General features: G+C 42.6%; 1 protein-coding gene across 14 annotated transcripts in view; it reads right to left on the bottom strand.

Annotated features, from left to right (window-relative positions):
- TENM4 (teneurin transmembrane protein 4) overlaps positions 1-13,426 on the bottom strand; it is a 2,724,551-nt gene that overhangs the window by 190,387 nt on the left and 2,520,738 nt on the right. For 13 of the 14 annotated variants that reach the window (XM_074335694.2, XM_074335700.2, XM_074335699.2 and 10 more), the window contains one exon: positions 2,325-2,495. The exons of the other annotated variant lie outside the window; for it this stretch is intronic. In XM_074335694.2, the coding sequence (XP_074191795.2) occupies positions 2,325-2,495 (171 nt within the window). The remainder of the gene's footprint in view (positions 1-2,324; positions 2,496-13,426) is intronic. 14 annotated transcript variants of the gene reach the window in all.

Here is a 13,426-nt window from a genome sequence, read left to right as displayed (position 1 = left end):
TAGATTGTTAAGATCACCATTAAAAACATAAACTGAGTAGGCACTGGTCTGACCAGGGCAAAAGAAATGAAAAACCATGTGGTCTCACATAAACTACAGAAAGCTTTGTCCTTTGTTTTTCCAGACGGATGTATTTTTTTGTCGCAGTAATTTCTTTTGATGCTGACCACTTTCCAGCACTGCATTGCATTGTAGGGGTTTTTTATACAGGATTTCCATTTGCATTAGTAATGACAGATAATCCCTTTAAGCAAAAATACTCCAATTAAAGTAAACCAATAAGCTGGTGCAATTTTATTTTGTCTCTTATCTGTACCTCCTGTTCTTTGTCTAAACAACCCACAAACTAATTTCATTAGAGTGAGAGATTTCAGATAGATTCAACTCCTGTTTAAAGAATGTTTGATAGAGATCATGGAAGGGAGAAAATACATTTTGCTAAATGAGACGCTGTAGCAATGGTTTGAGGATTAAGCATATCTTGAATCTGTGTTTGTACATGCTGATCTAAAGACAGTCTTCATTTTACGGTATTCACCTAGGGCATCCAACAGTATAAACGGGCTTGGGTATCACAATCCAACAGGCAAGACCATGGACAGGGCCAATTTGAAAAAACTTCTGAAGAGCCATGTGGTTAGTCACATAATTCTATTACTAATTTCTTATACAGTACTTGCAAATTAGAATGGACCTTGGAGATAATCTAGCTCAATAACCTCCTTCGAAAGAGGAGGAAAACGAAGCCCAGTAGGGACTATTCAAGGGATTTGCTGAAGGTGACATCACAGGTCAGTGTGGCAGCAGCTGGACTTGAATTTGGAGCTCTTGACTCCTAACCAGAGCTCTTCCCACGGTACTAGGCATGATCCCTCATATCCTAATAAGGGGCAACAAAAGTGTAAATTATTCAATGTTTTAAGACTTAAAATCTTTGTAAAGGAGAAGATGGGCTCTGCCCCTCAAATAGTAGGCAGGGGTTCTGATTTGGCTCTGTAGCAGTAAATGCCCCCAGTTCACTTCCCTTAAAGATGACCACAGGTAAAGAGTTGATTTTGGCCTTCGGCTCATCATTTCTGCGGTCTTGAAGAGATACTCCAATCAGCATATGTAACCCTATTAACCAAACTGATGCCTGGAAAGTAAATTCTTGAAAGGACAGGGAAGCTCAGAAGCCATGACCTCTCAAAGTTAACTGAGAGGAGAGGAAAGAAGTGTAAGCAGCGACGGTTGGAGGCAGCTATGACCACTCTGCTCACTGAGGGATGGCCACACTGCCCAGAATGCCCACCAGACTGGCCTGTAAGCTCAGACATCTTTCCTGACACCAATTTTTATGAGTTTGTGGCTGACAGTGAAAGAATTTGTATTGATGGCATGTTAGAAAGACCCCTAAGAAAGTCAGAACATGGGTCTATGGATGTCCGATTTAAGAAGGCCAAACGCCGAACATCACCACCATGTCCATCACTGATAGAGAAATAAATTTGTGTCTCATTGGACAATGGGGTTTCTCATCCACATGTCCTTCAGGATCTTGTCACCACAGCATTAGTCAGGTAGGACAACTTGTGGAGACAGCAAGAGCCCTGTAATCACACAGACCAAGGCTCAAATGCCAAACTCCATTATTTACTGGTGGGTGACTCTGGCCAAGTCACTTAACTAATGTGATCCTGAGTTTTTGCAACTAAAATGGTTATAAATAATTATACTTACGTCACAGAATCTCTGTGAGGATTAAATGTGAAATGTTCTTGTCAAAAATCTTTGAAACAAACACACTGTATAAACACTAATGATTACTGCTATTGCAGATGAGGAAACTGGGACTCAGGACAATTAAGTGACTTGCTCAAGGTCCCATGGCTGGTAAATGCTAGAACACGTGAACCAGTGTTTCCAATAAACCACAAGGGTCCAAGGATATTTCAATCACAACACTCTATCTACCCACCTCCCCACACCCCACTCCCAGAGGTGCCCATTTGCCCCAGGAGGTTGCCCCAGAAGAGCTCTTCTTGATCCCACACAATCAAAGATGCCATCCTAGCAGCGTGAAAGCCTATAATGCTTCCCTGGAGGCATGAGATGGGAGACCACTGAGCACCGTGCGCCCTGCCCAAGCCCTGCTATGAGCTCACAGTGACAAGGAATTGCAATGAAGACACAGGTGGATTGGCAGCCGGCGTGGAGTGCAGAGGGATGGAGCAAGCGCCAGGGCATGGAGCTGTGAGTCAGGCACATGACGCGCATAATGGAGTTCTCCTTGGTTCAAAGGCAGACACAGAGGACTCACGACACGGACAACACAGCAACCCTACCTTCTGTGGCTCCTTTGCCTTTCCTGTCAGGGATCTCTAACCCAGTGCCCCCTGAGGGATACAGGGAGACGTCCGTTGGCACAGGCCAACTGCTGGCTGTGTCCTCCGTGATCTCATACATCTGCCCCTCCATCGGCTGCAGGTGCCAGTTTAGGCCAAACAGGTGCATGGCTGTGGTGAGCAATGAGAAAAGTCATCTTTTTCTGCTGGAGGAGGAAATGGAACTCCCAAGCCATAGGGGAGGGTAGGCAGGGTGGGGAACACAGGAATTCAGGTCAGTTCAGTTCAATGAATGGCCCCTGAAGAGAGATCTCTTGCACTGCCAAGCCCTACAAAGGGAACTGGGGGCACACAGATGGTCGAGGCATGGCCCCTGCCCTCGAGGGCTCACAGTCTGGTGGACCTTGGAAAGGGCAGGGATGGGGGAGTTTCAGGAGATCTAGAACTTTTGCTTCACTCCAGGGGGAAAACTGCAATTTGTAACACCAAGGGTTAATTTCCTTAATAAAAATATAACTCCTACAAATAATAAGCAAAGTCCAACAACCCAGTGGGAAAATAGGCATAGAATCTGAACAGACAATTTACAGAATATGAACTACAATTGACTCGCAATTATATGAAAAGACTCTTGACATCACTCATAATGGGAGAAACGGGAATTAGACTTTGAAATATTATTTTTCACATATGGTTTGGCAAAGATAAAAAAGGTTGAAAATATATACAGTATTGGCAGAGACTAGGAAATAGGCACTCTCATACTTGGCTTGTGTGAGCATAAACTGGTACGAACCCTATGGAGGGCAATTTGACAAAAGCTGTCCAGTTTAAAATACACAAACCCTTTACCCTGGTACCGTGTTTCCCAGAAAATAAGACCTAGCCAGACAATCAGCTCTAATGTGTCTTTTGGAGCAAAAATTAATATAACTATATTACATTATATTATATTATATTATATTATATTATATTATATTATATTATATTATACTATATTATATTATTATACCTGGTATTGTACATTATATTATATTATGTTATATTATATTATATTACATTATATTATATTATAGCCAGTCTTATAGTAAAATAAGACCAGGTCTTATATTAATTTTTGCTCCAAAAGTCGTATTAGAGCTGATTGTCCGGCTAGGTCTTATTTTTGGGGAAACATGGTACTTAGAGGTTCCAGTTCTAGAAATTTCTCCTCCAGGTATAGTCTCCAGATACTCACACACATACCAAATTATGTACATACACGTTACTATTCAGGTTACTTACAGCATTTATTTGTAATAGCAAAATACTGGAAACCAGTCCATCACTATGGAGCTAGATAAGTGATAGTTACACAGTATACTACGCAACCAAAGAATGAGGAAGCTCTTTGTATGTATTTTCCTGGAAGTCAAATTATAACATGGACAACAGTGTATTTAATACTAGCCTTGGGTAAAAAAAAAAAAAAAGAAACCCTGCATATGTATAAAATATTTCTGAAAGACATTAATAACAGTGGGTGTGTCTTTTGAAGGAAAGAGATGTCAAGGGTCGGTGATATAAGAGGTTTGCTTTTCATTGCATATCCGTTGTACATTTTGGTGTATTGTGTGCATGTATTTCTGTTTTAAAAATACTTTTTCAAGGCAGTGACTGCTCAATAGTCTTGTGCAACAATCTAGAAGGGACCATAAGATGCCAAAGAATGGACACTGTCCCTTGAGATACACAGTGTTGGATAAAGCCAGGAAGCCTGTTCCCACAAAGGTTTGTGATCTGGTATAAATATCTGCTTAAATCCCATGTTAGGATTCAAGACTTGGGCCTTGTCAATGGTCCTTCTGGGATGCCTCCCCCAACCCCCCACGTGCAGAGTGAAGCCCTCCAGGGCCTGGACTCCCACAGCATCTCGCCTTTGTTTCACTGATGAACATTTTCTAAAATCGCACTCTATGCCAGATCTACAGCCACTTCTGAAGAACCAGAAGTGAATCAGACGGCCCGTTTCAATGAGCTCCTGGTCACGTGGGGAAGACAGACAAGCAACGAAGTCTATTCAGAAGGACTAGAATGCCCGGTGTTGTGGTGGAGAGGGGCACAGGTAACTGGCCCAGGAACACAGGGAAGGACCTACAGAGCTCTGAAGGCCTATCGTGATTATGTTTACTGAGGACCGAGTGTGCCCGGCAGTGCACAGGGTAACGTGTATACATTCCATCTAATGCTTATGTCCACTCTACAGACTCCATTATAGACGTGCACATTAAAGCTCAGAAGGTTAATTAAAATTATGATAATTATAAAACTATGATTTACTGAATGCTTACCACGTGCCAAGCATTGTGCTAAGAGCAGTAAATGCTATATTTACTTGAATTTTCACAACTATCCTAAAAGGCATTAATAAATCCCATTTCACAGATGAAGACACTAAGACACAAGGACATCAATTAACACACAGAAGGTTAAGTGGCTAACAAGCAGCAGAATCTAGACTAGACTCCCAAACTGTTCAAATCCTGAAATCATACGCTACCAGTCTTCCTGTTTGGAAAGCCCAGGCTCTCTCCATTTCGTCACGCTGTCCCTGCTTAGCTCTACCTCGCAGGACAGGCGAGCATTATAAAGATACCAAGAAGCCTTAGCCTAAGGCGTTCATGCCTTTTTAGGCAGCAGCATAGGATCCTGTGAGGTAGACAGATGTTGTGTTACTTGGTCCCAGTGTGAGGACGGGTTCACTCATGGCGCTCTTGAGGAGCTGTGTGATTGACTGCATTCTGGGCACAAAAACCTTTGTAGAGGAGATGGGAACATTGCACACCTCCTGACTTCTAGTCCGAACCCAAGCCATCCAGGGAATACACACGAGTTTGATTTAACCAGGAGGCGTACTCTGGTAACAGAAACAAATCTGACCCTGTGCTTTCTCCTTGGTGATTGTGGTGCAGGCGAAAAAGTGTGCTGGACCAAAGGTAAGAAAACCACTTTTGAATCCCAATGGCCAATTCCTAACTACAGTATTCTCATCTGAGAAATGGGGACTCAAATATTTCAAAGGATAGTTGTATCCTATGAGATAATATATGGCAAAGTGCTTTGCAAGCCATACATATGCGTGATTACTATATTCTATAACCATCTTATTTGTACCATTGATAATAATGATAAAATAGTAGCTGACATTTACTGAGCACTTTTTAGGTATCAGGCACTACATGACGTGCTTTATACTGCTTTTGCCTCTCTCTGTGCAGTTGTCAATAATAACACAAGTTAACTTGCCTGGAAGAAGTGAATACTCTGCTTTTTCCAAGGCTGAATTAGCTTACATTTCTGCTTATCGCCTTACTGGTTTTAATCTGTATCTCGGCAAATCCAAAGGCAATGGAGAAATTGTCTGAAGTATGGACAACTTAGATATATGCAGTTAAATGTGCGGCACCTCTTTCCCCATTCGAATCAATGATCTTATCTCAATGTGCAAAAGTGCTGTCTTGGTAAAAGGTGATGAGAATTAACTAATTCCAGAACGAACAGAACTCGCACCATTTTGTGAAGAGAAACACTTTTATTGTCAAAGCTTTCTCTTAGGTTTAACAAGATCCAAAGCAAGCCCTTGCTTAAAAAAAATACGCTGAGGGGGAAGAAAAACCAGAGGAAAAGTGTTATAGGTGAGAATGATCAGAGGGTCGGTGCACCGGGGAAGGTGAGTAGGACAGGGCAGCCCAGAGCTGTGGGACACGCTGCCCGCCAAAACCCTGGAGGTGCGTGTTGGCACGCGTTCCTTGTGGCCTTGACCCGGCCATCACAGACAGGCCCACACAGCCGCGAGGCTGTCTCATCTCTGGGACCCATGGAAGAGGTGTTTCCTGAAACCATCTGGGAAAGCAAAGTTCTGGATACAGCTCAAACTTGGACCCTCTCAGACGACTCAGTCATCGAGAACTAATTCGGGAGGAGGCTGGTGAATAGGGAAGCGAGCACAGAGTCCCCAAGACTGGACTGAGGACCAGCTAGCTGGAAGGTAAGAGTCAGAGTAGAGTGGGAGGGTATAAAATCAGGGATGTGAAGCTCCAGTGTCATCCTAAAGCCCAAATAAGAGGGACCCTTAATTGGTGATCCAGGGTCTTAAATGTAAGTCATGCTAGGGGCCCCTCTACTCTTTTACTGAATTGCTTGGTAGGCGTTAATTGCATGGTTCTGGGTTATGGGGGAGAGGGAGTGAGGGTAGGAGAGACAGTAAGCTCTGCTCTCCTCTTCCCAAAGGACACAACACACTCTCAGGCAGAGATTGTCCAAGAAATACATAAGCTCACGCTACCACTCTTCTTTATCCTTGACAATAGTCAAAATAATAACAGCAACACAGAACTCGGTATCATTTGAGTGTACATGACACGCCAAATGCTTTATTTTCATTATTCAATGTAATCCCCACATAAAAACAGGTTAAAAAAAACCCATTACTGGGGAATGTATACAGTAGAATTGGAATAGAAAGGGAGCTACAGTGATATACTCTGACATACTCAGAGAGGTAAAGTACGTTACCTAACACCACAGAGCTGGTATAAGTTTGAGGCAAATTTCAGAGTCAGGAGCCGTGTTCCAAATGATTTGGAAATAACAGCCATGGATAAAAAAAAAAAAAAAAAAAAAAAAAAAAGCTAAGAAATATAATTGGTCCTCTCCAGTCTGCTTTAGGGATGGACCAGGCCACGGAAACAATATTAAATAATCACCATCATATTCCCTGTTTCTGGAGGAATTAACAGTAACCACCTGACACCAAGGTACATTTTCACAGTATTAGCTAAATTACACCTTGCGATTTGTATTTATAACTGTGCAAAACTCTCCTCAAGTACACTAAACGTGACATAAATAAGAAACTTGATTCTGGTTTTCCATTTAAACTAGTTTGTAATTCAGTGAAAAGGTGAAAAGATGCTAAAGAGTTCAGAGAAAGGCTGTGGAAAGGTAGTGGGTTCATAAGATCACCCACACTGAAATGTTAATGATTTCTGAAAGCCAAGAGCTGGAGTAGGGAAGTTCCCTATTCCCTCAGCTCTGGGTTGATCTGATCCCAGAGCTGACATTTTCCAGTCACCTTTTCCTGCCCAGCAAGACATGAGAGATGGCTGAGAAAGTGAAAGCTCCATCTTGACATTTTTAAGGAAAATACTCAATAGATGTTCAGACATTGAGGCCTCCCCCCAGCACCTGACCAGCAGGAGGCAATTAACTAAGCTATTATGCAGGCATCACCAGTGTAAGTATAGATTTCTCCTGCTACAAGGCATGTTTCCCTTCCGAAAAACAAATGCATGACCCCACTTGCATCTGTAAATTAGCAGCTCCAGGTTGTGACTAGAGATGGTTATAACCACAACAAAGGGTTGATTCCAGTGGCATTTTGGGTTTCAAAAGGCAGTGGGAATGAAAGCAGCTACATGGCTGCTCACTGTTCTGTTTTATATTAGTGCTCAGTTTTGTTTTGTTTTAATAGTATCATTTCTGTAAAATATAAGTCGCTGGATTCTTTGACTTATGGCCTTCTAATGGGGAAAACAAAAAGACAAAACAACAACACGACAGAGTTTCATTCTCTGGCTTTTAATCCTGGTTTTGCTACAAAGCCACAACATTCAAAAGTTTCTAACCAAGAAGTTGTACACACAGATGTACACTGCAGTGTAATAGTGAACAAAAAAAGAAAAAAAAAATGGAAGCAACCTAGATGTCTAAAAATAGGGAATGACTTAGCTAAAATATGATACAGGTACTGGATGGAATACAAGGTAATCATTATTAAAAATAACCATGACAACCAGGAATGAGGGCAAATGCTTTCAATATAATGTTAAGGGGGGAAAAAGGCAGGATACCAAATTGCATGATTTTGCTGACTGCATCTGTATAAAACCAGATATGCATATGAAAAACAAATCTGGAATGACATGTAAAAATGACATCAGGCTTTGAATTACGGTGGTAGAGCTACGGATACATTTTCTTTACTAGTTTCCAAACTCACTTTAATGCTTTTTTACATTAAAAAGAAAGTTTTACAACAGTCTCAGGAGCAATAGGCAGAAAAGAAGGATTACAGAGGGAGGGGATCTTACCTCTGAGCACTTGCCATGTGTCAGACACTTAGGCAAGGGGAATTAACATACATTATTTCATTCACTCCTTACTTAAACCTTGAGAAATTATTCTCATTTTACAGATGAAAAAAACTGGAGTCTCAGAGAGGCTGCATGAGGTGCTCAAAGACACTTTCCAGATGGGAAATGATAAAGTCACATTTGAACCCGGATCTGACTGGTACCAAAGTCCAGGCTCTCCTGGTTCATCACGCTGCTGGGAGTTACAATGCCTGAACGTAAGTTAAAATTTGAAAAAAAAAAAAAAAAGAAAAAATTAAGGCAAAGCTGACAGCATAGCCAGGTTTGCCCTTTTGGGACAGTTTGTGAAAGGGCTTTCTTCTCAAGGACAAAGCCCCCATCCTTCCCCTGAGGCATGGCTGCTCCCCCAAATTGAAACCATGTAAACACAAATAAAGGTGTCCATTGGCTGTGTCAGTCCTCAAGCTTGGCTCTCTCCAGAGCATTCAGTGCTAGTCATTTACTAGGATCACGACTTTGGGCAAAGCCTCTCTGAGTCTCAGTTTCCTCCTCTGTAAAACGAAAATGGTAATATGTACCTCAACGGGTTAAATGAAATAATGTATGTAATTTGCTTAGAACCATGCTGGGCACATAGAAGCTCAGTAAATAGCAGCTGTCATCCTCCCTGTCATTTTGCCATACGGACGTTCCTAATTCCTGTATCCACTGAAAGACTTGCTAAAGCCAGCTCTCTTTCCCTCTACCTCCCCTTCCTGTCAACTCTAAATTTCCTTAAGCCGAGGGCACTCTCCTGTCCTGCTCCCATTAGCTGACAGATTCAGGAACTAGAGATATTTGTCCGATGGATAAAAGTTTTTAAAAGCAGAGTCACTATAAAGCGGCCTGACAAGATCCCGCTGGTGACTACGTGGGGCTAATTTTAAATCAGGTAAATATATTGCTTTTCTTCCTGTGTCTGAGTAAACGTGACTGCAACAATCAGGGTTACTGTCTCTCACCCCCATATTAAGTGTTTTCTAGAGAATGGACTCTGACACAGTTAATCATTTTTCTGTACCATGCAATGCTATGGTGAAGAGAGGACTTTCAGCAAGGGATTCGCTGGCAGCTGTTCAATATTTCTCTAAATCAAGGTGGGGCTGGGGATGAGTGAGAGGCTCAGGCATGGTGAGCCTCGGAAATGGGCAACAGGCACACCCACCGTCGATGTGGAGGAGAAATGGCAACTTAACCAGACGGCACTGAAAACTGGTGACACGGCAAGTTGTTTGGGAAGTAGGGCCGGAATCTGATTTGTACAGAATAAACTGATATTGTTGCAGTAAAAGAATAAGAAAGCTGTCATTCCTTTTACCTGTCAGGCTCTTCTAAGACTTCTTCTGTACATAACTAATTCAGGGCTTAGCCACCTCCACCAACCCTTATAGGGACCTCAGCCCGATTATGAGAATTCTTTCTACCTCACTCCAATGCTGTGCTGGTTCCAGAGACAAGAAAACGGGAGGCACAGAAGTGCAGTGGTGACCAGCACAGCCCTTGCAGCCAGACAGCCCTGTGCTCCCTTTCTGGGTCTCATGTTTACAGGTATGTGACCTGGTTCGTGTTATTGAACTCGTTTGAGCCTCAGTTTTTTCATCTATAAAATGGGGACAATAATACCCAGCTCCAAGACTTGTTGCAAAGATTACAGAAAAGGATGTATTTTATGAGCTTATTACGGTGCTTGGCATTTACTCAAATATATGACCAGATAGGGGGCCTTCTTTTTTGGTATATATCATCATTTTATTGCATATTAAGGTTTTCACTGAGAAAGTGAAGGAGCTTTCTTGAGAGCTGACAAACCTGAGTTTTTGCTCTGGTGTTGGGGGGATGTTGCTAGGGGCTCTGCTTCCCCCCACCATCACACACACACACTGCACAGAGGAGGAGAGTCAGACTTGACTAGTGCATTTGTGGCAGAGCCTGGGCATGCACGGAGCTGTCTCCAGACTCCTAGTTCAGAACTCTTTCCACTAAATGACTCTAGGATTCAGTCACAGCAGGAAATCCTGTATAAGCAGTAAAGTCATCCTCACGCTTGTTCTTCCATCAGGCACTGCACTCCCAGATTAAAGAAGTTCTCTCCTTGAGCCTAAACTAAAGGTACTGACCCCACAGACCTGCCATGTCAGGCCACTGTGAGGCCCGCCCTTTAGGGCAGGGATTATTCCTTTCACTTCAAGCCCCCAGCACCGGGTCCACAGGAGTGAAGAAGGAGGAAGGAAAGGAAGGAGACAGACATAATGAGGATTATTATTATTAAACCAACAATAGCTCTCATTTACTCACATTGTACCATATGGATGACATAGGCTGGAGGGTCCACATTCATTATGTCGTTTAACCTCACAACGTTTTAAGGAAGGTATTATTAGGAACCCCGTTTTATAGGTTAGGCAACTCAAAACATAGCAACACGGTAGATACTATTCATCTAATTTTGCATCTCTAGAAACCCAAGGCTCCAGAATTGTCTATAATTGCCCTATTCATCATGGCAGCACCAAGATCCAAAACCGGGTCCCAGTCACTTCAAATCCCAAGCTTTTTGCAGACTGTTGCCAAGGAAGCACAAGACAAGCTTCCATTTAGTCCTGCTCAGAATAAACGTGCAGTTTCTGATCAAATCACTGCCAACAGAGCTCACATCCAAGGGAGTGACTCCACACAGAGGAAACGCTTATACCTAGTAAAAGGCCCCCTGTCTGCCCTTCCAATGCAAGGCTTCACCAATGACCCAAGGAATCAAAGACACCCTGGGGATCGCCAGCCTGTTCGAACTGCTGTGCTGGGGTGAGCGGCCAGCACTGCATTGGCAGAACAACCCCAGGCTTGGTAAAGGGCCTGCCATTTCCCAGAAGGAGGGCAGATGCTGGTGGAAAGCTCTGCGCAGTTTCCAGTTTCCTTTCTTTGTGGCACTTGCATCCAAGGGTCAACACTATTCACAAGGCTATCTGAAGTATTTCTATATAAAGATGTCTGGACATAGAAAAGGACCAGCTTCTCTCACGTGTGACACATCATCGTCCCCTCCTTCACCTATACCAACCTTCAAATGGGGCAGAAGGGCAGCATGGCTTTGGTTAACACTTGGGAGCTCTAGGAGGAGAAAAGCCTGTTGCTAGCTACCATTGCCATAGCTACTAGAAAACATACTGTGACAGGGCTCTGTAGAGCAACCCTCCCATTTCCTGACTTCCTTTGGCATACCAAGCCTGTAACTAATTTTTTTCAATGCTCCAAGTCAATTAGGAGGTGGTCTCCACTGTACCTCTAAATGGAGTTTTAATCTGTGTATATATTATTAGGATAGGCTTCTTCCCTCTGGAGCATTCACTTTGGTGAGAGGAATGAGGGTAGACAGCTTAACATGGAGTGTGCCCACCCAGATTGGTAACTTGGGATAATATTTCTTCATAATGAGAAGCATTTTGAAAGAGCATTTTAAAGTCTCACAGAACAGTGTGTGTGATGTCACAGCTTTCCAGTCTCCTGCTCCCTGGGCGTTTTCTGGCCCTTTGGGATCACACATTTTCTTGTTTCCTGGCCCTTGTCTGTGCACAGAGCAAGGCTCTCAATAAATGTGAGTTCTCCTTCTCTGATATCCATGGGCTCATGGTTTGATCATGTTAATAACAGCCACGGTCATTAACTGAAAGCTATACTGTGCCACAGGGCTATGTGCTTTATAAAAAGACACAATCATTTAATCCTAGCAACGCCCTATGAGGTAGGCACAATTATTACCCTCATTTGCAAGATGAGGAAACAGGCTCAAAGAGGTTCAACGACTTGCCCAAGATCACACATTTAATAAGAGGCGGAGAGTAACTTCAGATCTGAGTCGAATCCAGGTTGCCCTGCACCTGTCCCTAACCACTACACACACTGACATTCTGCTTAGATGTAAAACTGTAGAAATGACAAACATGGGGAAAAAAATGAAAATCTCATTATTATATGGACCTCCCTCACTGCTCAAATTTTGTTGGCCATATTTTCCTGAGGCTGAAAATGTGAGGTTACATCTCTTCGTAACAGAAACAATTTTCAAAGAGCATGTCAGATGCTTATTGGACGTAGTATCTGACCGCCCTCATTGCTTCTCTCTACTCAGGAGTCTCAGTTTGTGTGACTTTCTCCTGCTCCTTGAGTACACCTGTCCATCCAGCCTCCAGGCTTTAGCTAACGCAAAGCCTCCATGTGGAATGGCCACTGCCTTTCCCCCATCATTCTCCCATCCCTCAAGGCCTACTTCAAATGTCACTTCTATGAGGATTTTTACCATTATTTCCAGCCAAAAAATGACCTCTGTTCTCCCCTCCCCAGCCCCGGGTCCTTACGATTATTTCAGCACCTCTCTCAGGCATACTGCCCTGACGTTTGCTTCCTGTCCCTTGATGGCTCTGTGTCCATCTCTGTACCCAGTGGGACAGATCTGCAGAGAGGTCAGCTTCCCAGCTCTGGCCCTTACCATTGTGCGTCAGAAGATAAGTCACTTAACCACTCTGACCCTCAGTTTTTTCATCTGTAGAAATGGAAATAATACAAAACCACCTCCTGGGTTCTTGTAAAGATTAAATTCAATGAAAGTTCTTTATAGATTATCAAGTATATTGAAAATATAAAGCATTATTATTACATTGCTTAAAAGTTAATGAATGAAAAAACACTTAAAGTTTAATATATACTTATAGACTAATGCAAAGATGTATATATGAATCTTCCAATGCAGCCCCAGACCTATACAAGTAGGTACATGAATAGTACTATATAATGGACTTAATGCCCTATAAAAAAGTTAGGAAACATAAACAAGTTGCAAAAGAAGCATTTCTAGTTTTCAGTTAAAGAAAAAGAGAAAATGCTATTTCTCCTAAAATTTTCATTTAATCTTTGCTTCTCATTTAACCCTCCACTCCA

The sequence above is a fragment of the Rhinolophus sinicus genome, chromosome 14 (genome assembly GCF_057876585.1).
Source record: "Rhinolophus sinicus isolate RSI-liver-muscle chromosome 14, RSI-T2T, whole genome shotgun sequence".
Taxonomy (NCBI): domain Eukaryota; kingdom Metazoa; phylum Chordata; class Mammalia; order Chiroptera; family Rhinolophidae; genus Rhinolophus; species Rhinolophus sinicus.
Note: the sequence above shows the minus strand (reverse complement) of the source record. Positions and strands in the feature narration are given on the sequence as shown.